The sequence below is a fragment of the Onychostoma macrolepis genome, chromosome 02 (genome assembly GCF_012432095.1).
Source record: "Onychostoma macrolepis isolate SWU-2019 chromosome 02, ASM1243209v1, whole genome shotgun sequence".
NCBI classification, from domain to species: Eukaryota; Metazoa; Chordata; class Actinopteri; order Cypriniformes; family Cyprinidae; genus Onychostoma; species Onychostoma macrolepis.
The window spans coordinates 12,068,655-12,094,515 of NC_081156.1; the positions used below are offsets into that span (position 1 = coordinate 12,068,655).

Here is a 25,861-nt window from a genome sequence, read left to right on the forward strand (position 1 = left end):
CATTATGCAAACAATGACAATCAGAGACAAACAGAATGTTTAGAATGTTTTATGCTTGATACACATTAAATTATACATACACATACACTGCTTCTCAAAAGTTTGGGGTCAGTTTTTTTTAAAGGGGTCATGAGATGCGATTTCATGTTTTCCTTTGTCTTTGGAGTATTACAAGCTGTTTGTGCATATACAAGATCTGTAAAGTTGCAAAGATTAAAGTCTCAAACCCAAAGAGATTTTATAAAAGACTTAAGACTATAAAAGACTCTGCCACGCCTTCCTAAAACAGCTCATTCAAACACGCCCCCACATGTCTACTTCACGGTGTGGGAAAATTTGCATAACACCGCCCAAATGTATACGCAATGAAAGAAGGCACCTTGTCGGCTGCTGCCACCATGTCGTGGAGACGCTGTGTTTCGTTGTGAAAGCGAAAGTACTTTGTTTGGCCTTCCAAATGAGTACACAACTAGAAATCAGTGGTTAAGTTATATTTACAACACTGTTCCAGAACAGTACAACGCAAATATTCGAGTGTGTGCAGTGCATTTTATGGAGGACTGTTTCCTGATCCTGGGAGAGAGTAGCCTACAATGTGAACACTATGAATGGCTGTGAACACTATAAAGTGGGGCAATTCCAACGTCGCAAAAACAGTCTGGTGCTTCTGACTCACAGCCTGTAAGTACACTTCGATATTTAAAGAATTTGCTACTGACTATTCAAACGCGGGTTTTGAGCAGTGTAGAGTAGTGCTTGTTTGTTTCTATGATCACAAATGCAGACATGGTAATGTTTACGCGGTGTGGCGAAACGCGTAAAAAGGCCGTATGAGTTATTATAATCCGTAATTATGTCCTCACTGAATGCAACAAATGCCTCGTTTGTAATGGGTTTTATTGGTTTTGTCTCGTCGCGCCGGGACACGGCATCACAACATGGTAAGGGCCGTAACATTTCCGTCACGCGCTTGAGGTATTCGGCCAATCACAACGCACTGGATAGCTGGCCAATCAGAGCACACCTTGCTTCTCAGAACGATGAGCTTTGTAAAAAAACGATGCGTTTCAGAAAGGCGGAGCTTAGAGGAGCAACAATAATGTACAGTACGTGGAAAATAATGTGTTTTTTGAACCTCGAACAGCGTAAACATTGCATTACACCAAATACACAAAATAATGTTCTTTTTAGCAACATCATATGACCCCTTTAAGCAAAAATGCTTTAAGTTGATCAAAAGGGACAGTGAAGATTTGGAAACAATTTTACTAAATGTATTTCTGACGTATCACTTCATCTGAAATGTGGGACAATCTTATTGTTAGGCCACAGCATTAAGTAAATTGGATTACCTAAACGGTTAGATTGATATTTCAATAAATGCTGTCCTTGTCAATTTTCTATTTATCAAAGAATCCTGAAAAATATGAAGCAGCAAAACTTTTCTCATTTAAAATAAGAAATTCTTGAGAATCAAATTAGCATATTAGAATGATTTCTGAAGGGATATGTGACACTGAGGACTGGAGTAATGGATGCTGAAAATGTAGCTTTGCCATAACAGGAATAAATAACATTAACATTAAACTAGAAATCAGTTATATTACATTGTAATAATATTTCACAATATTACTGTTGTTACAGTATTTCTGATCAAATAAATTTAGCCTAGATGAGCATAAAACACTTTCCAAAAAAAAAAAAGTAAATAAAAATAGCCTAATCGTAACAACCCCAAATTTTTGCATGATAGCGTATATAAAAATGAGCAGAACTCTTGGACATGGACCTTTAAGCAAAAGAATTTGTAGTGATGCATTTCAAAAGTCTTACCTATCTAAATCTGGACCCAGTCCATAATTCTTTGTGGCAGTTAATATAAGATCTATGATTCTTTCTGTAGAGAGAGATAACAAGAAAGAACAAAGGGATGAAGCAAAAACACCTCTAGATGGTTATGGCTCTGATCTGATTCAAATGATTTTTTCATCAATCATCCACACTCCTGGTGGTCTGATGGAGGAGCACGATTGTGTTATTCACTCCTGGACGTTGTATTAGCAACTGAAAATAGGTTACTGACACTTTGAAAAAAACAGTCTGTAAGAGTGGAATGTCATTTGCAAACAAATAAAATTCCTGTGCCAAAGACTTCAATTAATGCTCTCAAACGCTTTCAGAAAACTCACAGAACTGTTTGGTCATAGCGATCATTCCTCCGATACCCTCGCAGGCATTCATGGCTTCCACACATTATGTCACATGATATCAGTGAAGACACCGGATTTCCTAGTAAGGGTGCATAGGCGTGACCCATTGAGTTGCATCAGTATGCATAGTATACAAGTCCAAAGACAGAAAAAAAAGTTTGGAAAAGAGCTAATTCAACGAGGCGAAATGTGCACACCCTTGCCCATTTTCCCATCATACCTTTTTGACCCTAACTTTAATCCAATGAACAAAAGTCAAGAAGGCATAACATGGAGGGAAACACTTTGGGAGGTCTGCTAGGCACTTTGCAGTACGTGTAAGGCGCCAAATCTACATCTGTACATAATTCTTTCTTTTTTTTCCTCATCCGGTGGTTTGAAAGGATCTACCCTAATGACTGCCATTACTGTTTCTGACAACAAAGAGCTCACATGTGAGATTATCTTTTTTATTGGCATAGACGCCATGTTATTGGGAGGCAAACATAATAGGATGTTCTGATGTAGTCCTGTGGTTTGAAGCGAATGGTTGTGATTTCAACAACCTTCTGTAAATTGATTTGCCCTCCGTAAACACAACAGTTGGTGTAGTGCAAAAGATAACGTAAGAGCTTAAAATTTGTATTGACCCTAAACTGTAACCTTAATGATTAAAAAGCATCAGGGAGTAGCCGTCATTGTTTGGACAAAGCGCTGACGGCTCACATCAAGCATCACCATGGACTGCATAAACAGTGGCGGGACCACACTGGAATAAGAAACGAAAAAAATATATATCACCGTTTCGCAAAGAAATGGGAAGAGCAATAGGTTCGAATTGTTTTAAGATAAACGGCATGAACATTTCAGCCAAGTATCACTCTTGGCAGTTTAAACAAACGAGCCCCTCATCTTTAACATACACTGTTTTGGCAAAGGGAAATCACGCTCCGAGATAAAGTAGAAACGGTTGGGTACGATGCAAATACTTTTAGGAGCTATATCACAAACCCATCTGGAGTGTGACTTCTGAGAGTTCGAGTCACATAATGACATTTCTTTCATGTTATGTCTGTAATAATTCATTGCGAGTATTAGAGGAACTTCACTAAAGCAGCTGAGAGTGACACTTCATCCTGAGTCACTGGAGACATTTAAGAGGCTACTTAATACTGCAAGGCACTTAAAAGGCCAAACTTACAGTCAAAACAGCCCTAATGGTTTATTCTTCTTTGAGGTATTTGGTTCTCCCGTCTGTAAAGAATGTTGGGATTACCCTACAGACCATCTGCAATGCTTTGACTGGATGTTTTCCACTCAGGGCGACGTAATCAAGAGCAGAAATCACAAAGTCGTAGGTGGCCACAGGGATCGCTTATATTGGAATTGGTAGTGCAGAAATAAGACATCTATTTTTATGCCTTTCTGGCCCACAACTTGAGAACCTTTGTTAAGCTCTATTCAAGAACCACACGTATCAACCTTTCCAAATGAATAAAGTTAAAAGTGAAGTCACGCTAGGCTCACGATCCATGCAGCAAACAAAAACCAGGTGTAATGTAAACATGGGACCTGCTCTTTTGAAAGTCTTCATGTGTGTGGACACGGCAGGCCTTAACTGAACACAAAGGTTACATTCAAAGTACCCTTATGTGCCCGCTGCCCTCAAGTGCTGGAACATTTGACAATGTGCTGAAATCTAAGATGTAATCATCTTTTCAGATGGAGGGAAAAAAAGGCTTCAAGCAGACAACGGTGGATTACATTAACAACCAATTGGTTTCAAGAAACCGTTGCCTTATCTACAAGTCTTTTCCAAAGGTCTCATTCTCTTTGATACATTCACAAAGCTCAGTAGAATGAAGTTCTTGTTCTCTGTTGAATGGAATAAACCCCCACATCACTGAAGTACATAAATGTCTGCCATACTGTGCAATGCATCTGGCCACGTACACACTAGAGGTTTGCTCTCACACTACTGCAATATCAATGTCACTCCTGAACCAATGCTTAAGCATAATAAGAGTTTGGCATCCTAAAGCTATAAAGAAACATGCATGCCAACAGATTAAATCATTTGGAATTTATCATGAGAATAATTTTTGGGATCAGTGCATTATTGTCTATCAAACCAGGGCTCTGAACTGGTTCAAGGAACAAAAACGTAATAGTGCAGACATTGAAAATTGAGATGGTGCAGTCTATGCAAATTATGACTAAATTGTCCACAATTTTTTTAAGCAACAAAAAAAAAAAAAAAAGAACTCTTTTAGTATTCCCACTGTGTGTGGAAATACTATGACACACCGAAGCGAGACTAAGGGTGAATCCCATTTCTCTGTCTTACCCCTTTCCCTTCCCCTACCCCTTTGTCTTACCCCTAGTTCTTTGCCCCTCGAAACCGAGTAGTAAGCGCTAGGGGTGAAAATATACCCCTATGAAGTGAGACACCACTTGGTTACGGTTACGTCATCATACACCGTCGCTAGCTGGCTGCTACGTCACCAGAGCCGACAAGTGTTGATCACAAACTTTGGATCGTTTTACAAACTTGTTAAAACTGTAGACATGCATGGAGTCCATTCAAGGCTAGTCTGCGGGACTGTTGTGCAAATCAGCAATGTAACGTTAGCGTAGCAAACTAGCGATTTTTTTAAACGTTTCAATTAAGAACATGGTTGCAAATATATATGTACAGGACTGTCTAGAGCACAAAACAAGACTGTCGTAATTTTTAAATAAATTATTTAAGCCGAAAATACTTGAATACTTGATCTGGCCGCCATTGTTGCCGGTTGCGCAGTGTGTTCTGGGTACCCCTTGGTTTCAAGTAAGCTCGTGAAAATGCTTGGTTTAAGGGGTATCTAACACTTCCCCTTAGCCCTACCCCTCGATCAAAACGAGAATTGGGATAGCCCTTACTCTCACGTGAAAGCGCAAAACTAAGGGGAAGGGGTAAGACAGAGAAATGGGATTCACCCTAAATCTTAGAAGAGAGGAAAAAAACCATATAGTCTAGGACTATATGGGTTTTTTCCTGTCTTCTAAGATCCTCCCTTCTGGGGGTGGGAACTGGACAACATGTAAAAGTTGTGGACAAAATATAATTTTCATTCATTCATTTCAGAAAATTGTAAAACCAGGACTAAAAAAAAAAAAAAAAATTGAATCCTGCATAGTCCTCTAAAGTGCTACAGACTGATTCAAACAGTTTTTTTTTTTTCTTTTTGAAGTATTCATTAAAAGAACTGGTTCATTCGTTTCTGGAAACAAGAAAGCATTTGAACAACATTTTGTTGTTCAGGGGCAATGAGCCAGATTTACTAACAGCTTGAGCCAGTGTAAACCGTCTTTTGGCGTTAAAAGACTACTGTCAGGATTTACTAAAGGCGCACAGTGAAGAATTAGCACTGTAAAGGCGTGGACACTTATTTTTGTGCCTGACCTTATTGAATATGCATTTGTAGGAGTTTCCCTTTCCGATGTAAAATTTATGGGAGGAGAGTATTAAAATCAAATCACGCAACGCGATTTACTAATGTTTGCGCTCGTCTAATTACTGGTATTTGCGCCATTATTTAACACCCAAAAAAAGCATGTCTTAAAGCAGGCGGTAATTTGCGCTGCTCTTGGTAGACTGCGCTGGTCATTATGGAAATTATCTGGCTGCATTCTTTAATGTGCACATTGTTAGTAAATCACCCACAGAATTTTCCCCTCCCATCTGCGCTTTTATGTAACTGCGCTCTAACGTTAGTTTGCCCTGTTTAGTGAATCTGGCCCAAAGCTTGTGATGAATTAATTTTAAATGGATACATACCTTGTGTTTTGAATCCAAATGGAGGAAAATAGTTTGTAACTTTTGCAAGCCGCTTAAAGTTTCGGTCCAGAAACATGGAAGCTGGCTTACTAAACCTGCAAAAGCATAATAAATATAACATAATGAATACTACCAAAGACAACTAACATTCAGAATAAGAACTATATTTTTCACAAATTCTATAGTTTAAATTATATTATTCATTCAGCAAATTTTGCACAGTACCAAAAACGTCTCCATAGCAACATGTCAATTCCATATCAAAAGGGCTAATAACATATAGCCAAACAACACATTCACTTCCCGGACATCAGGAGATGGGGAGTCAAAAGGGGCTTTTGTCTGTGAGAGGTCTCACTTCGTCTCTGCTTTGACCTGTGGTTAAAGTTTAAAACAGTGTGGCTGAACGAGCACCAATCAATCACAAACCCGGGCCTCCGTTCAACCCCTTCTCAAGAGGAGTCAGGGGATACCCTACCCGGAGGCCATTTCCCAGCACACTCCTCTCTTAAGGCTAGATGTGCAAACGCAACGATGAATGCCTGCGCCTCTGACCCGCAGATCCTCACTGTCATTTCTTATCTACTCCGCCTGCTACCAAAGGGCATTTCTACAACATTTAAAGCAATCCAAATGGGAAATCTCCAGGAAGTGGAATACTGAGCCACTCAAAGGTGCCAGTAGGCAGTGTGAACTTTCAGAAGCCATCGAGCAACAGCATTTTTCAAAAACTAGATCCTTTTTCAGGGGTCATTTAAAATGATTCAATTTAATAATAACCAAGTAAGTCTCAGACAGCAGATGCATTTTCTACAAACATGCCTCTTTTCTGCTTCTGTAAGTGTGGCCACACAATGGATGTCTGTTTTTATGACCCTCCCAACTCAGCAGGGTTATTATTCATTTACAAACATGAGGTTATTGGATCATTTTTCTTTCTTTTTTTCTTCTTTCTCAGGCCTTTTACGATTATAAGAGTTAGAAAATTGCAGTAGATTGGTTTGGGGTGGGGGGGGGGACTAACAAGGAGAGCTTGTCGAGAGGTACAGAAGGTTTGAAAACAATTTGACCCCCTTAAGGAAAACTCAAAAGACTAATCATGGGTCAGTAAAGAGAACACACAGGTCATTTAAAATACAGGTCCTGCTTTTTGGGTGGGGGAGCAACAGAATCGCTTTCCCAACAATTCTTTCCAAAGTTCAGAGTGGCACAAGTTCACAGCCTTTTTAGTAATGGAGTACTCCATTTGCTTTTAAACCACCTAAATCTACAACAATGTCCGATATGTGAGGAAAGTGAGGACAAAGAAGATGTCAATTGAAGAAAATGTCAAAGAGCAGCGACAGGAAATAAGTTTAGAAAATGAATGGGATCACAATTGGCAAATTCTGATAAAAGTGTGTCTATTTCATGCGCTAATTGCTTAAGGCCAGGGGATGTCCGACAGTGTCAAGAAGAAAGGAAAAAACGTTGCATCGGAACCTCTTCTTATATCACCTGATAAAGGCAGACAAAGCAAGACCTTGCCAAAACAAACTGTGATTAATTAACTTGTGGCTTGTGGGGTGCGGACTAACTCGCATTATAAATAACTGGGTGAGAGCTTCAGACCTAAAGACAGACAGGCGTCTGCTTGTCATAAAGGGTCCTGAACAGGAGGCCTGTGCACATTGTGCTCATTTCCTCATGGCTATCTCTCACTGGGGGCTGTATTTTCATAACCGCCCGCTCAAGTTCAACCAAGACATTTGATTTAAGAGTCCAATACAAACAATTTTGGGAAAGGAGTGGAGGTGTTGAAAATAAAGTGGATTCCAGGGGTGAACTAACAGAGGGTGCGATCAAATGGCTTCAGGTGGTTTCCTGCACATGCAGGGATCCCCTAATAAAATGTAACTCCTAAAGGGAGAGACCAGTGATTGGCCAAATGGCCATATACTGAACCTGCCAAGTGGGTATTAACTAACAGGACCATCTCTACTTTATGCAACAAATTAATTTTGAGGTTGACAAGAAGGTTCAAATCCATATTTGTCTATTCAATGAAATTATTTACTGTGAAAATGCTACGTGACACTTTAATTTGAGTCTTAAAGTTCTTCATCCAAACATGAGGTCACAATTCTGTCCTCTTAGATGCTAAATAAAATATTACCTCTTTATACAATCAAATTCAATTCGTTTTACATTACTTAATGCATAAGGTATCATGCACTAACATCTTTTTTTCAGCATTTATTAATGCTCATGTACATTTTTTTTTACATATGTTTGCATGCTTTTATAAAAGTTTTATGAATCATCACTATTGTATTATCAATTAATATTTATAATTATATTATAACTATTAATCAATTAATAATAAAATGCTGTAGTACATTGAATCTAATATAAACAAATAAACTTATTGCAAAAAGTTACTAACTGCAATTTTCAATTTCTTATAACATGTACAATACCCATCTCTGTTTTATGCATTCATAAATTACATAAAACGTTTCAACAAGTTATTTAGTTCATGATTCTGGAAATAGCTAAACTGAATCAATGTATCCTAAACATCATTATAAATAATTTATCACACAATAAAAACGCTCAAATATTTGTGTTGTAATGATGTGGCAGAAGTGCCTTTTGACCCCAAAAGATAAACAAAGACCCTGAGAATCTTGATCCATCACACGTGTTAATTAGAGGCACATTGTAGACAGTGTTAACACATATGCCGTTAATTGGGGGCTTGTTAAAAAGTTTCAGGCACAAATTCAGTCTTTGCTCTGTTTTATGGGTCTTTCTATGCTTGTGCTGACTCTAGAGACATAAGGACACACCAAAACTACATTTTCTGCAACATGAACCGGTCACCGTTGTTGTCACAATGTCTTTTTTCTCTCTTCTTTAAAAAGTTATTTCATGAAATTAATATTTTAGTTTAGTCCGTTTTTGTTTAAACCAATCCAGGGCAACCATCTGACTTGGACTAAATATTGCTGTTGCTATTGTGTGATAGTTGCTGTTTTGTGATAGCTGCTCAAATCCTTTCCAAAATAATCTTGCTTGATTGGTGGAAAAGCTATTTCTAAACAATCGTATGGCGATGAAAGAAATATCCATGAACAAACCAAACCGTGATGCTTAATGTTTATCATCGCTGGGCATGCTGTAGTGGAAAAATTACTTATGCTAACAATAGCCAGCCTAAAGATGAGGGAACAATGGAATACGGATGCCAGCAAAGATGGAAAGTTCCATCAAAAGGCCTGTGACGTCACCGAGGGTCGCTGAGTGCTGTGTGACATCATTGAGGGTCGCGGAGCGCTCTGAGGATTTAGTCAAACTGAAGAAGTTGACTCATTCGGTTTTCCACAGTGGCTGCTTGACAGGGCTTTCTCCTCTCAGCCGCAAAGACAGAATCACTGTCCACATCCAAATTGAGTTACAACAGGCGCATTGTGGAGCTGGAGAGCATGCGGAAGTGGTTGTTTGTTGTGGTAGGTCACAAATTAACAAGGACTTAAAGGATCAGAGGAGCAGCTTTCTGTTCAGTCAGAGATATTATGAGACTGGCCTCAGGGGCTTCGTAGCTGAGAAGTGACATAGTGTCTCTTGAATGGTGACGGGCGAAACCAGGGAGAGTTGAACAGGAGGAACTTAGCAAATCAGAGCTAAAGCAGTAAATCTTTAACAAAGCACTCGTCAATTCACAGAGTTTGTACTTCAATCTGTAGGCTAAATATCGCAAAGCCTCACAGAACAAAAGCAGTTTTAAAAAAGCTTAACAGATGAAAATAAAAAAGCACAAGATTTAGCCAAAGCCTCTTTGTATTCTTCTAAACAAACTTCCATCCCATCTGCCATCTTCAAATATCCTTCCTTTGAAATATGAAATACCTTTTCTCAAAATACAACTATATCTAGCGGTAAACCAATTTATGTTAAACAGCTATAGACATCAATGCAAGCATCAGAATGTTTTTCTGCCATCCAGCATTTTAAAGTGGTCATCGGATGCCCATTTTACACAAGTTGATATGATTCTTTAGGGTCCTAATGAAAAGTCTATAACATACTATGGTTCAAATTTCTCAGTGGTAGTGTAAAAAACACCCGTAAAAAACACCCTGTCAAAATCAGCTCTGTTTTCAGCACGCTGTTTTAGCCCATTTCACTTTAAATGCTAATGAGCTCTGCTGACCCCGCCCCTCTCTTCCGTGGGGTGACGAGCGGACTTTAAACTTCAGCCACGAAACTGGCTAACTAACACATTATTAGGAAAAGCGATTTGCAAAGATTCACAAAAACCCTTATACTCACTTCTTCTGTAGATGAAGCTGGATCACGAATGATTTGCGTGAACATAGACACATTTAGGCAGATCGGGGATCAGCTCATTCCCTTCAAAAACGAAAGTGACGTTAATCCTCTGCGTCTTCAGCGGCTCGGATGTCAGGAATAAATGACGACTGCTATGTTCATTATTACATCCAACAACAAAACACCTCAATCGCTTAATCGGAGACATTCGTGTCTTCCCCTGCACCGGAGTCGACACAATGGCGGACAGCTCTCAGCTCACCAAGGGCATCTAAGGTAAGACGGCCTCGTCAATCAACTATCATGAGAAAGGCCTGTGCAGAACTACATCATTCTGACAGGAATCTCAGAACAGCCTGATTTGAGAAAGGGGATTTTAAAAGAGGGATTTAAAAAAAAAAAACAACAACAAAAAAAAAAAAACCACTGGGTGGATTTTTATCATTATAGGATGGATGTGTAAACACTTCCAACACACATTTATGTTCAAACAACTTGTAAAGTGAATTTTGCATCCGATGACCCCTTTAAGAAATTATTTATTCTATATTTAGACCTTTTTTGTGTTAGAGAAAACATCTATCATAGTTTATTCTAATATTTTCAACATTACCCACTGTATCTTAGAAAAACCAAAATGTTTCGGTTTGCAAGGCAGTGGGGATTATTGTCAAACCCTGTGTATTACGTTAATAAGGAAATTTGTTCATACTTTGGATAGATAGCACTCATTTTGGCAGCTGCATAGCCGGGTTTGCAGACTCCTTCACTGAGGTTTCCGTACTTGTACACCAACTCCGGAGGCCTGTAGACAGTTAGAGAGGAGAAGAAAGAGAAGGCATTCATTTTAATTAGACCGGGATTGTAAACGTTAAACCTGACAGTAATATCACGCAGCATAACTATGCTAAAGGGTAATGGTGAATCTGAGGTATATTGTTTTTATCTAGCCTGGCACATGATGGATGACATCTAGAGCAGGATGTGATGGATTACCTTTGAGAAACTCAGTTTATTGCTGATGTGTTAAATAAATGAAATAGTCAAACAATAGGAATGCAACACGTTTTACTGGCTGCACAAACAGTGAGTGTGTTTATTTCATACTTTTATTCTGAAAGAATGTTCCAAGCTCAAAAAGCACTCTAAAAGACAGCATTTTTGACATGATGTTAACAGCACAGAAAACAATTTTGACTTGCCCATCAGTTTTTGGTTTTTTTTATAAGGAAAGAGGCAAAAAACTGGTTACACACTTACAATGGAACTATCAGGGCCAGTGTTCTGGGTTGTTTAAAAGCAGAAATGTGAAGTACTTAGACGAATTATTCCATAAAAACTGTTTATTATTCTATGAAGCTATGAAGTTGCCTACTTTTCTAGATGAATAAACATCTGGTTATGCATGACAAGTTTGCTCCATGCAAACAATGCTTACAGAGAGTTATGCCATATAAATAGTGTAATGTTTAGAATCGTGTGGTATACTTTTAAAAACTGTATTTTAATGTTTATTGCCTCCATTGTAGGTGCCTTTCTGTAATAATTTTGTGTCTTTGGTCCCACTTTATATTAGGAGGCCTTAACTACTATGAACTTACATTTAAATGAATCATTTGTTACAATGCACTTATTGTGTACGTACATGTTTTCACATTGTACTTATATTTTAAAAATACCTTTATGTAATTACATTTATAATTACATTATTGACGCATCCTTTACACCTTAACCCACCCTTAAACCTACCCATACCACCAAACCTGTCCCTAACCTTACCCGTATCCCACCTCGATAGCAGGATTTTGCAATCCAATATGAACACAATAAGTACATTGTACCTTTTTACCACCTAAACTGAGCAATGTAATTAATAATTCTGAAGTGATGGTAACACATAAAAAAAAAGTATGATCTCTGAGATTAAATTGTTGATTAAAAAGCCACAGGTTTCAACACCAAATCACACTGTCCCACACTAAGCGCATTTTCAACGGTTAAAATAAAATAAAAGCCACAAGACACTTATTTGCTGAAGCCTTCATTTTGATGAAGTGGTTGGCCCAATGGGACAGTGTCGTATTTTGCTGTCGTGACAGCTCTGAGTCTTTAAGCAGCAGAGAGGATGGTGGATTGAGGCCAGCTGAATGATGAAGTGCACCACACAGACAGTTTTTGCTCACAGCGTCAATGAAATCTAAACCTGTCGAAGGCTTTGCTTATTGTATGTGAACATGGTGTGGACAGACATGTCTTCTCTGATACTTAACACTGAGAAATTAGGGCGAGGTGAGAGTCTGAGAGTTTGGCTGCTTCAAAGATGAAATGTAAACATATATACCTACCACACACAGACCTATAATACATCACACCTTAACACCTCACACAAGGTCAATGGAATAGATTGCACAAAGACACTGATGGTACTGAATGAGGCCAAAATCCTTTATTGGTTTTAAGACTACTTAGTACCCTAGATTTTCTTTTTCTTTATATTTCATTGTTACAACCACTTGATATATTACACACTACCTTTCAAAAATTTGGGGTCCAGCAAGTTTTTAAAAAAAATTTTTTAAGAAAGTAATATTTTTTATTCAGTAAAGTCACCTTGAAATGATTAAAAGTGACAGTAAACACATTTAGAATATTGCAAAAGTTTTCCATTTTACATAAATTATACACTTTGGAACTTTCTATTCATCGAAGAAAGTTTCCACTAAAGTAAAGCATCAGTAGTGTTTTCAACATTGATAAAAATATATTTTTCCTAAGCACAAAATCAGCATTTCTGAAGGATCACGTGACACTGAAGCCTGGAGTAATGGTTGCTGAAAATTCAGCAATGTGAAAAAAAAAAATAATAATATCTTACCAACTTCTTATTTTTACTTAATTTACTCTGGAACAGCAATAACATTTGCATCTTTAGAAATCAATTGCTTGCACTTAAGGATGACTGAACTAAACTAGAGTATAAGTAATGTCGTGAAAAAAATGGTTAAATCATGTATATATTTATATACTTTTTTATTTTGAAATAAATTGATTAAATAATTCAAATGGATTAAAAAAAAAAAAAAAACTTGAAACTGGATTTTAAATAGGTTTCTATCTATTGGTGAAATGTATAACAATTTGTACAGAATACTTACAGCTTTGTGTCCAGATTCAGCAAGAACCCTTGCTTATCAAACACTGCAAAGAGAAATATGACAATTAGCATTAACTCATAACATCAGTCAAAAAAAAAAAAAAATTTGTAGATCCTCTCTTGTTATGCCTTCATCCTGTCAAAATGCATGTCTAGTGCATTTTGAGACAACTAAAGATGTTAATGATACGTTAACATTCATACAGATCTCATAGTTATGTCAGCATCTAAAGGATTTTAGTGTATGTAGAAGCTGCAGCGATATTAGATCAAAGCAGCCAAAACATTCCACAGTTCAGCTGAGAAAACTTGTTAAAAAGCAGCTGTCCACCTATGCAGGCTTCATAAGACCATAGGTGTCTATGAGGTGTCAATGAAGCTAAGAGAAAAAACAAAAGTGTGAGTGAGGAAAAAAGGAAAAAGGTTTAAAAACCAAAACACTTATCATACTTAAGTATGCCTACTTCATTTCTTCAACTGGTTTGACTTTTAGCATGCTTACGGTGAAAGCCAGAGCAGTGCCGCTAAAAACAGACATTTAACAAAAGACCAACAATTTACCAAGCAGACTGAAATAATGGGCTCAGTAGAAGTACTGATGAACAGGTAAATGTGAATCGAAACATGACATTAATTTTGCTATATTCTCATTAGCATCAGCATTGCTTATCATATGGCACTAAAGCATGGAAAGGGAGAGTTTGAGAACTCCAACTGATGCTCAAGTCTCCAAACAAATGCTGCAGAATGGAGAGGAGGAACTGGTTAGAAAGTGACCACTGCTGAAACCAAAAGGAACGTTTAGCAGATGCTATTATTCACAGCAACTTGCAGTTGGCCATTCGCAATAACAGACTCTCCAAGTGTGTCTTAGCTGTCTTAGGGGCGCTGCAGTAGGGAAGTAGAATCTCAGTAACCCACCAGCAAGCAATCTTAGATACCCGCTAAGGTCAGACCTGAACCCTTTCAGATGGTGCCCCAAGTCTTTGTTTACAGTTTCACAGGGTGTAAAGTGGGGTTTTGCAGGGGGGAAAAAACACCAAGTACTCACAATGGGCCTCATTCATTAAATATGAGCAGAATTATTTTTTTTTACTTTTCAGATTCATGAAAGTATTCATATTTTCAAAATGTTAGTTGATGCAAAAAAAAGAAAAAAAAGTACACTTGACCCCAACCACATATAAAGGTTGCGTAAACCACAAAACATTGTTTTTAGGCAAACTGATGACACTGCATTTTGATAACACTATATGTAATAATATTTCACAAATTAATTTGCCATATAGTTTATAGTTAAACTTTGGTTAAATTTGGCTTGCTATCTGCAGTGGAGGAAGTGACTTCATCTCCAGCTCAGATAAACCCCCAGGGTTTACTAGTGCTTGGGAAATAAGTATGAATGGCAAGATACTTAAATTATGTTGGTAGAGTTAAAACAGCTGATGCCAGAGCAGCTAATTGAAACAAATGGTTTCACACCTCCCAAAACTACATTTAGGAATTTCATTAAGTAAATTTAATTAGTTAACAATTAGTTATATGTGAAAAACCCCCACTGATAAACAAAAATAGACAGCCGCATAGCATGTTTTTCTTTTGATTGCTGTATATGAGCACTAGTAGTATTCACATGTTTAACTAATCTGAGGTATAGAATGTGTTTGTGAATCAGGATGAGAGTTTAAGTTTTCCCATTTTACTCCAAATATACTCATAGATTTACTAAAATTTCATGAATGAGGCCCAAGGTCTGTTAGGTCTAATATGGTTATGACATTAACAGCCTGCAAATCACTGTGATTTATATGTTGTACAAGTCTTTGTAAAATGAAAGGTGAAAACTCATACATTTATAAGCAACACGTTATGCCCTAGGCATAAAGACATTCATCCTGAGTTCTGAAGGCTAAGATGTGGTTACTGGCACTGGATGTGTCTCCATGACTGTATATACTTACTAAAATAAAATATAAATTTTCATAGGAATATGAGGCAATTTGTGATGGGGAATTAATTACTATTTGAATGGATTTACTTAAAATAAAAACATACATTAACTATGTAGTATTTCAAAAATGATTTGTTTTACCCTGCCATGCAGTCACAATTTTGTCTTGAAAAAATTAAATTGAAATGATCTGTGTTGTCATAAAAAACATTTTTAATTTATTTATTTTTTAATAACTACATTTTAAATAAGTTTATCTTGGAGATTTCAAATTTGCCTCATTAAGTTCAAATTCAACTCAGTAATGGAATAAAATGATTTTGGTCAAAAGTACAGGAACACTGATGGTAAATAAATGGAATTCACTATCTATGGTGGTTATGGCCCCGATGCTTTGTGCCTGCAAATGTGATTTCTTGAAAGTTCAGTAGTAACCTTTTCAAATGAGAGGGGGATCCTAAAATGACCCATGTACAGTATCTTTAGACCTTTTCACACCAAGTGTGACATACACAATTCTAAATAGAAACAATTGATTCTTATGCAGCTATTCACAACTTTTGCTGACAATTTTGTGTTGGAAGTGTGTTGAATATTTTTTGTTTCACCTGGTGATGAAAGCACACTGACCAAAAATATGAGTAATATTGATTGCATATGCACTACCATTTAAAAGATTGGGGCTGGAAAGGTTTTTTTCTTTTTGTTTTTCAAAGAAGTCTATTATGCTCACTAAGGCTGCATTTATGCAGCTGATTGTGTGTGTGTGTGTGTGTGTGTGTGTGTGTGTCTGTCTGTGTGTGTGTAAAACAAAACACTGCAGTTATTGTGCCTAGAAACAATAACTAGAAACTTGTCAGGCATACAGCGGGATACCACTCAGGTATCCATTCTGGTCGGTGTGAGCTTCGCTGTCATTCAGCTCCACCTGTTGTTCTGGCACGAATTTGCTTTATCATCTTGAAAAATATTTGCTGCACTCTCTGTGTAAAAGGACTTCATTGGCTTGTTTTTTGTTCATTTTCATGTTGCAGTTGGTGTGAAAGGGTCTTTCGTGTGTAATGTATTGAAGGACATTATCTCAGGACTACCAGGCCTGCTGGGGTTCTCATGTTGACCAGAGTGCACTCTTTGCAGTGAGGCTGTACCTGAGCCTACTATTCGTCCCACGGAGACAGGGCCCTCCACCACCGGCTCTGAAACACAAGACCATCAGTTAGGCCCGGTGGTTCTGTGCTTGACACAATTTTTTGGAAACTTCAAGGTCACGCTGAATGACCCTCAGGCCAAACCCTCAAAGCCCAACCTATTCAAACAGTATGAACTAGAAAGCTGCATTAGTTCCAGGAATTACATGAGGTTGAAGAAATATTAGGACACCCATCACCGTAATTTCCAGCTGATACAACAAGCTGTCTGTGCAGTAAAATTTTGATTATCCCCCAAAAAGAAAAAAAAAAAGCCCAGATTGAGCGTTAAGGACGTTAATGCCCACCAGCGAGCCCACTGATTAGTTCACCAGTCCCCAATAATTGCCACAAATGAAGAATCGGTGGAGAGTTTCTACCTTTGGTCACAGTGGTTTTGACAGAAACACTAGTGACTTTACTGACTTTTACTGTGGGCTCCACACCTTTATCTGTGAAACAAGAGAGTTATAAATTAGCAGACCTGCTGAAATACTGTGTATGAAAGTCAAACAACATGATAACGAGGGTCAACTTTTTCAACATGTGCAAACCAGAAACACACATCAGCATATAGTGCTTTCAGAAAGTTTTCAGTTTTCATGCCACAGAACGTTTTTCCAAAATGGACAAAACAGATTTACAGACATGTTTGCAGTAATTCGTAAGATCAACTTTGACAATGATGAGAGCAAGTCTTAACATTTAACACTACATCTCCATTGCGCCAAAGCAGCATGCCATCTCACAATATTCATTAACATGGACCAATCATCTGCCTAATTAAACTTTATTTTTTGCCTGGGTTATTTTATATTAGCAAATTTTACACAATTTTTGTATTGCTACAACTTGCACATACAGCTCAAAGCAAAGATTGAGCTTGATTTCAATTAGAAGGCCACATAATGGCTTTCACATAATGGTTCAAAATCTTTAATATAGTATTTGTTTAAAAAAAAATCTGACAAACAAGAACTACTACTTTCTGAAGACAGCTTCGCTGAACACAGTAACTAAAGTCTGTGAGACCTCCTGGCATACACCTTTCTAAATAAAGTCCAATTTATTTACCACTAGTGAAGCTTTATAAGCAGTGTCAAGGCATCTTATTTTTAAATACATTTTCCAAATTTACAAATGTTGTCATACTGCTATGCATGGCAGTTATGCATTTAGGTGACTCCACAGCAATCGAACCAACAGAGCACTGGGTTCTTGCCCACTCTTTGCCATTTATCATCAAAATAAGGTTGCGTTTCCTTCCCTCGTACCCTTTTCAGAGCCATTTATTGTGATTTGTCTTTACAATGTGTCCTAAAGTGCCTTTCATAACAGGGGTTAGGTTCAAAGAAACCCATCCCAGGTTCACAAAATTTTCCAAAATAAACTGGGCGCAGCTGTCGAAATGTACCGTTTATAATTAATCTAACTTTTTCCACAGAGGTTCAAGATACCGAAGTCAGCGAATGCAAACATGAATTGAACAAACTGAGAATAACTCGCCTGGTGAACACTAAATAATCTCAGAGACTGTACATGGGGAGGGGAATAAATGAAGAAACCTGCCAAATCCATTTCCTCAGCTGCGTTTCTGAGGGCCAATAAGAAATCATTAATCAATAAAACTTCAAAATAATTGCAGCAACCAAATACTTATTTGCTTCATCATTGGTCAGACTCTTTTCCACAAGGAATGAAAACATGTTCTTCTGTCTTATCAAGTAGAACATCAATCATATTTACACTATTTACACATTTCAGGCCCCTTTGCATATCAGGAACATGGGGACCGTCCTGACTTGTCTGCACCAGGACCGACCCATTTCCAACAGCATGCTAAAGTACTTTAGTGTTAGTGTTGTACACGATAAACATCCTCCTGCTGTGGTGAGTGTGGACTGAGGGCACTTTTCCACCATCTCTTCCGTATGATTGTCTCATTTCTCCCCCTAGTGGCAATTGCATGAAACTTTCAAATTGGTAGTGAAGCAGCTTGTGCTCTACACTTAAATTCACCATGCCAAAATTAATAAACAATAAACATGAATAATAATAATATAATTAGTGGGAAAAATTGGTCATCTCACTTTGATCGTCACTAATTATATAGATTTGCCTCCCTACACTCAAACTACTTGCATATTATTATGCATAATATGAAATACATGTAAATTTCATAGATGGTAATATTGTCATTCACTTCGTTGCTGGTTGGTTGGTTTGATTCATGCCTTATAACTCTAAGAAGGAAAATTACTTGCAGAATGAAGGTCGCTGAAAAAGTGGTTGGGCACTGTTGCAATGTCTAATATCTAATAGAACCTGCCATCTAACTATCACACATTACACTATGCTTACAGTGATGGTTTTATCATCTTAGTGTTGTTTTTCTAAATGTTATTAATACTAGTTTTTAGAAACAAAATTTGTCATTGATGAATTAATACTTTTGTCTTTAGGACTGAAAGAAAGATTTAGCTTCCTTTGAGAAGTGAGACAAATGCTCACCCATGTGAACATGCATATCTGACCCTGTACTGTGGTGCTCTCCCTCCCTCTAGTGGCTAAAAAAAGATTGCAGTGAAGTTCAAACGTAAATGCTAGTATCTTGTTTTGGGATCCACCTAATAAATAAGAGACCACTGTAATGGAAGAACATAAAAAGACCCGCCTTTTACCATTAATATCTCTGCAACCTTTCATTAAACGAGTATGAAGTCTGTGTCTATGTCCAACAGTATGTTCCTACTCTTGATGTCTATAAAGGTAAATAGAATTTGGCACTACTTTTCAAAAATACAAAAATGCATACAACATAAAAATAAAATATGCCTACAAGTAGTATAAAGGTGAAGATAAATGAGGGATTTATATCTTCAAAATCAATAACACAACATGCAGTACACACTTCTTCACATTTTATTACTTTTTCAGACACAACAACATGTCCTCCTCTTCAGCTTATCGGATAAGCCAAAACAATCATTTGGCACAATCGAGGATTCTCTAGATAACAGAATTGGATTTACTCTTGAAACTCATTTCATAAGACATACTTGTCTCATGTAAAGCTTCATCTAGTCCAGGGGCCAGTTACATAGACACGATGTTAACACGGTGTCTTAAGAACTAGTTTGTCCAACTAGTTAGCCAAGAGGTAATCAGTCTCACTTTTCTGATTAAAATTGGGCCAATCAACATTTTCGTAACTGACTTTAAACAGTTATGACCAGTCAAAATGAAAACAAATTAGATTGCTAACTTTTTAAGACTAGTCTAAGCAGTTTATGCAACCGGCCCCAGGGGTGGCAATGGCAAACTCTGTCCAGGAGAGCCACAGTCCTGCAGACATCAACTTCAACCCTGATAAAACCTCACCTGCCTGTAGCTTTCTAGTAAGCCTTTAGACCTTGATTAGCTTGTTCAGGTGTGTTTGATTAGGGTCAGAGCAAAACTCTGCAGGACGGGGCTCTCACTCCGATCTGGTCCATCTAGTCCTTAAATATAAAAACTTCATATGGTCCAATCCTTGCATCTAAAAGTTTTTGCTGACATTATAGATCTAATAAAACAACACACTGCTAGAAAACTGCTTGTTTCTTCCACATGCTTGATTCATTCCTTCAATAAGCAGGACTAACTCTGTACCAGCATTTGTATAATAATACCCAATACAAGTATCAAAGTTCGCACACTTCACAATTGGATTTGATTCAGTAAGTTACGGAGAGATAATCTGAAAGCATCTAAAACTTTGATCAACAATGAGTACTGAGCACCAGAACGGCCAGGCGCAGGAACAGTTTCTTCCCTCAGGCAATCGATCTCATGAACAATTGACAAACGTGGAACACACAACACTATTATACATTTAACACGCATACTTGTTTGCATTTCAAATTTGCACCTAACATACCTGTTCATACTAAATTGTCTATTTTGTATATTGTGTTCTTGCTATTTCGGACTAGGGATGGGCGATATGGCCTAAAAAATTTATCACGATAATTTCAGGTATTTATTGCGATAACGATACCAATGACGATAATAAATAAATATATATATAAATAAATATATATATATATATATATATATACACACACACACTAACTGGGGGAAAATCCGGTCCCGTTCCACTCCCGGAAGAATTACTCCCATTCCCTCCCACTCCCGTTTTTTTTTTTTTTTATTTTTTTTTTTTTGGCCGAAATCTGTCAGTTACAGTCACAGCGTGCCCACCTTAGGTGAATAAAAACCCAAAATGTAGTTTTTTGTTATTATATTGAACTGAAAGCAAGTTTATGCAAAGTGTAGGCTACGTTGCACACATTAAATTTTATGTAAATCATCCATGCTAACACACACGTTTTCTATTTGAATTTTGTTCTTTCATTTGAAAGTAGACATTTCACTCTCTATAGATATATTTTTCAAAGACGGACGTTTCTCGCTCAGAGACCTAAAGCGCACCCTGTTTGCTTTAAAGCGCAACGTTTCGTTGTTATTCTGAGTGTACACAAATAAACGTAGAGTCTTTACAGATTCGAAAGATGTATATTAGGCTACTTTTATCTGTATAACCAAAAATTACGGATATTTTAAGAGCAAGTGAGCGCACCGGCGCCTGTCCTGCAGCGAGCGCGCTATTCAGCTTCCACTCTCCACACAAACACTTCAGTAGCGCACATTTCTCTATATTAACATCATATTGAGCGGCCATGTAAAGTTGCTACTACATACATCTTTCAGATGAAAAGCCATATTTGAGGTCGATGAATGATAGTGTGTATTATCACACAGACCAGCCGTTAACGATCTGTCCGTCACGGACTGCGTCGTTCACTTAACCAGCCACACCCAAGCAAACAGGAGGAGAGCGAGACAGGGCAACTAGTTCCGATTTAAAATATACAGTTTATAGTTTATTTATATAAAAGGTATATTTGTGTATAAAGTTGGGTATCATTACTATTACCGGTCCTGCCCACTCCCGATGACATTTTTTCCTGTCCCGTCCCAATCACGTGATTCGTAGCGATTTTGTTTCCCATCCCGCGGGATTCCCGAAAAAATGTCAGCCTCTACTCCGCATCTGATTTTCTAAACCAGTTCCAAATTGTGGAGGTAGCTCCTTGCTTAACAACAAGCTCCTCCTCAGCCTCACGTCCGCTTTCCGCCATGCTTGTTTTCACTCCGCACGTGAACAGTGAATCGGTCGCTCGCAAAACTACGTCATCAACTAGACTTATCGTTATTATCGCGAGGAGACACATTTTTATCGTGAGGAGAATTTTCAACGGTATATCGCAAACGATAAGATATCGCCCATCCCTATTTCGGACATTGCCCATTTTATATATTATTATTTTATTATCTGTGACTTGTCTTGTTACTGTCATTCTGTAACACTGTGGAGCTAAAACAAATTCCTCGTATGTGTAAACATACCTGGCAATAAAGCTCATTCCGATTCTGATTTAATCACCAGAGCCACCCTAAACTTTGCTGCTGTCAGGTAGCACATGTTTTGTATTTATAATTAAATCAACAAAATCTTCTAAAAATATATATATTAATTTTACAAAAATATATACATTTACAAATGTTTATAATTTATAAAAAGAATCATAATGTATCCGAGTCACTCAAAATATGGTAACAAAAAACATCAAAGATAACTTAAAACCAAACATATAAACTCGAATAGCCTAACGTCATATGACATGGTTTGACTTTAAGGGCATCTATTATGTAACAAGATGTAATATTGGCCATGGGTGTCCCCAGAATATGTCTGAAGTTTCAGCTCAAAATATCCCACAGAGCATTTGTTATACCATCTGGAAAATCATAGACAGCAAGGGTCCTACCACGTTCAAGGCACAGAAAGGTACCAAGAGCATCGACAAAATAGTCCATGTGACATCAGTGGTTCAACCATAATTTTATGAAGCTACGAGAACACTTTTTGTGTGCAAAAAAAAAAAATAACTTCATTCAACAATTCTTCTCCACCGAGTCACCCTCTGCCTCCATTATGGAGAGCATCACGCATGCTTTCCTTTGAATGTAAACAAGGCGCAGCACATGCATGTTCTAAGTCAGCAGCATCACGTGCATGAGTTGTTTACGTGCAGAACAAAGCACGCGCATACATCGTGGTACTCTCTATAATGGTGCTAGGGTGACACGGAGGAGAAGAATTGTTGAATAAAGTCATTATTTTGTCTTTTTGCACACTAAAAGTATTCTCGTAGCTTCGTAAAATTACGGTTGAACCACTGATGTCACATGGCCTATTTTATCAATGTTTTTGGTACCTTTCTGGATGGACCTTAAACGTGGTAGAACCCTTGCTGTCTATGGAGGGTCAGAAAGCTCTCGGATTTCATAAAAAATATCTTAATTTGTGTTCCAAAGATTAACGGAGGTCTTACAGGTTTGGAATGACATGAAGGCGAGTAATTACTGATATAATTTTCATTTTTGTACAGTGGCCGAGAGCTCAACGCGCTGCAACTTCAGAAAACACATGCAAATAGAAAAAGCACTAGCAAATCAAGAAAATGTTTTCATCAGTTTGACAGCAGGTGCTGCAAATGCTCAAAGTAAACAAAGAAACGCGCTGCAAATGCTCACAACACAACCAAATAAAGAATTTTATTTGCAGCGCCTTTCTTTATTTGGTTGTGTTGTGAGCATTTGCAGCGTATGTGTTGTCAAATTGATGAAGTTGTTTTCTTAGTTTGCAGGTGTTTTTTTTCTATTTGCAGCACGTTTCTTTATTTGGTTGTGTTGTGAGCATTTGCAGCGTATGTGTTGTCAAATTGATGAAGTTGTTTTCTTAGTTTGCAGGTGTTTTTTCTATTTGCAGCACGTTTCTTTATTTGGTTGTGTTGTGAGCATTTGCAGCGTATGTGTTGTCAAATTGATGAAGTTGTTTTCTTAGTTTGCAGGTGGTTTTTTTTCTATTTGCAGCACGTTTCTTTATTTGGTTGTGTTGTGAGCATTTGCAGCGTATGTGTTGTCAAATTGATGAAGTTGTTTTCTTAATTTGCAGGTGTTTTTTCTATTTGCAGCACGTTGAGATCTCTCGGCCACCGTATTTTTGGGTGAACTATCCCTTTCAGTCTTACAGCCAAACACAGTTGTTTTTAAATGGTCCCTTGTCTCCATCTGGTACAACACCTACAACATTTACAATGATTTATTTTTTTACTCATTGTGTTTTCTCAGACTGAACATTAGTGTAAAGTCTAAAACATGAAAAAAAGCAAAAGAATATTTATATTATTTAATCATATAAATAATTTAAAAGAGCATGTCATGTATTAGTGTTAGCTGCATTTAAATACACACACTATTATTTTGAAAATAAAATAAAGTTGTTGAAAAGTTCAAAGGCTGTTTTGGTTTTGATTTACCCAGTTATTAACTTACTTTTAAATGTACTTTTCTAATGCTAATTCACAGTGATATTACACTGTTTAATGGTGGTGCAAAAGATTTTTTTATCTTTAAAAAAAATTATTCATAGTAATGGATAACTGATTAGCCAAATCAGTAGGAGTGCGACAATATGGCTCTCTCATGATTTGTTTTCATATATAATATCAGGTTCACAATTCGAAATTTCTTGATTTGATATTAAATGACACAATATGACAGAAAATGGTGTTTATTTATTTGGTGTTTAATATCTGAGTGAGTCTGATACCACTGGCTGTGAATCTTTTTTACTGACTCACTAAAAAGAACTGGTACATAAGAGCAATTTTGTCTACACAATAACAGTTTATGCTGTGTTGTTTGTTGGTGCAGGAAACACTGGCATGCTATCTGATAGGAGATAAATATCTTTAAGAATGGTTTGATAATATTTACCGATGACATTGCTGAGACAGTTTTATAGTTTTTACATAACGTACTTATCATCTTGTCTTGTCAGTTACCCATGTGCGTAGATGCAGCGTTCTCAATGACTGTGTCTGCAGCCATTTCCAAACAATGGAAATGTGTTTGGTAAAGTATAGGGCTACTGTTATACAAAAGACAACCCTCTGCTGTGTGGTCGAAGGAGTGTGGAATAAAGCAAATCTACTGAAGGACACTCTAAACTGCAAATGCAAATGCAAATACACATCTGTTCTCCCGCAAATAAATAAGTCAACCATTAACATCTCCCATCTAAACAATCTAAAAGAGAAGCACAGTGAGCTGAAGCCAGAATAAACTTCAGTTGATTATCCCTCAATAAAACTTGTGTGGTTCCGCACCGAGAGTAATAATCTCTCAGACCAGCTACTGAAGTCTACAAACTAATACCTGCTCAAACATTTGAACAACAAATATTTTTCCACGCAAATCCCTACCACGCCTGCAAACCATTTACATGGACTTGAAAAGGAGGATATTGGAAAATCTTGTCAATAGCAGTTTTCCAAATTCTTGTGCTATTGCCAAATAAAAGCTGAATTATCCACTTTGAGGGGGAAAAAAAAATTAATGTGACAAAATGTGAACTCTTTGAAAACAGTAATGCAAAACTTGAGAACCTACAGAAGACTGATTTGACCCAAACAACCTGTTGTAAGACAAGCATGCAAGAGAACTGTTAAGATTAATAATTTAACTGACAAAGGATCTAACAAACAAACTGTGGCAAACATACATATTGACAGAGCAAAAGGCACCCACGTACGGAGAGGTCACAACCTGATGCACATTAACAGATAGATGGCAATGGGAGGCAATACTCACGTGGCTTCTGGCCCCATACGTGCAAATGGAGCTTCCCAGAAGAGTAGTAGATGAACCCCAAGACCAGCATGGGACACAGGACGAACAGTAGTTTGTGTGCAGGCTTCATGTTCCTCAACCATTCACATGGTACCGTGTTTTTATATCACCTAGGAACAGGACAGAGAAACACAGGGAAGCTGAATCACAAGTTCACAGCATGCAATGAAGCAGACAGACTTTCATTATTAAAGGGATCCTATTATGCTTTTTACATTTTCAGCTTCATCTAGTGTGTAATATTGCTGTTTGAGCACGAGAAGGATCTGCAAAGTTACAAAGTACAATCCAAAGGGTGTGGAGTGATGAGCCGCCTGACGGCCAGCTTTCCAAGATGTGCAACGCTTCTGCCGTGGATTAAATTGGATCCATTTTAGTCTTTGTGATATAGAGCAAAAACAGACAATACTGTGTCTGATCTGTAAGTCACTTAATATTAACTTT

The 25,861-nt window shown here is 37.5% G+C and overlaps 1 protein-coding gene across 8 annotated transcripts in view; it reads right to left on the reverse strand.

Annotated features, from left to right (window-relative positions):
- Window positions 1-25,861, reverse strand: part of st3gal3b (ST3 beta-galactoside alpha-2,3-sialyltransferase 3b) — a 55,457-nt gene that overhangs the window by 25,410 nt on the left and 4,186 nt on the right. The window contains exons 2-8 of one of the 8 annotated variants that reach the window (XM_058796687.1): window positions 25,379-25,527; window positions 16,996-17,067; window positions 16,520-16,624; window positions 13,479-13,521; window positions 11,036-11,128; window positions 6,010-6,104; window positions 1,834-1,897 (exon numbers count right to left, since the gene is read on the reverse strand). In XM_058796687.1, coding sequence (XP_058652670.1) covers window positions 1,834-1,897; window positions 6,010-6,104; window positions 11,036-11,128; window positions 13,479-13,521; window positions 16,520-16,624; window positions 16,996-17,067; window positions 25,379-25,487 — 581 coding nt within the window. In that variant the 5' untranslated portion in view covers window positions 25,488-25,527. Of the gene's footprint in view, window positions 1-1,833; window positions 1,898-6,009; window positions 6,105-11,035; window positions 11,129-13,478; window positions 13,522-16,519; window positions 16,625-16,995; window positions 17,068-21,593; window positions 22,556-25,378; window positions 25,528-25,861 lie in introns of those variants that run through there. The other 7 variants (XM_058796695.1, XM_058796702.1, XM_058796722.1 and 4 more) reach the window with 7 other exon arrangements.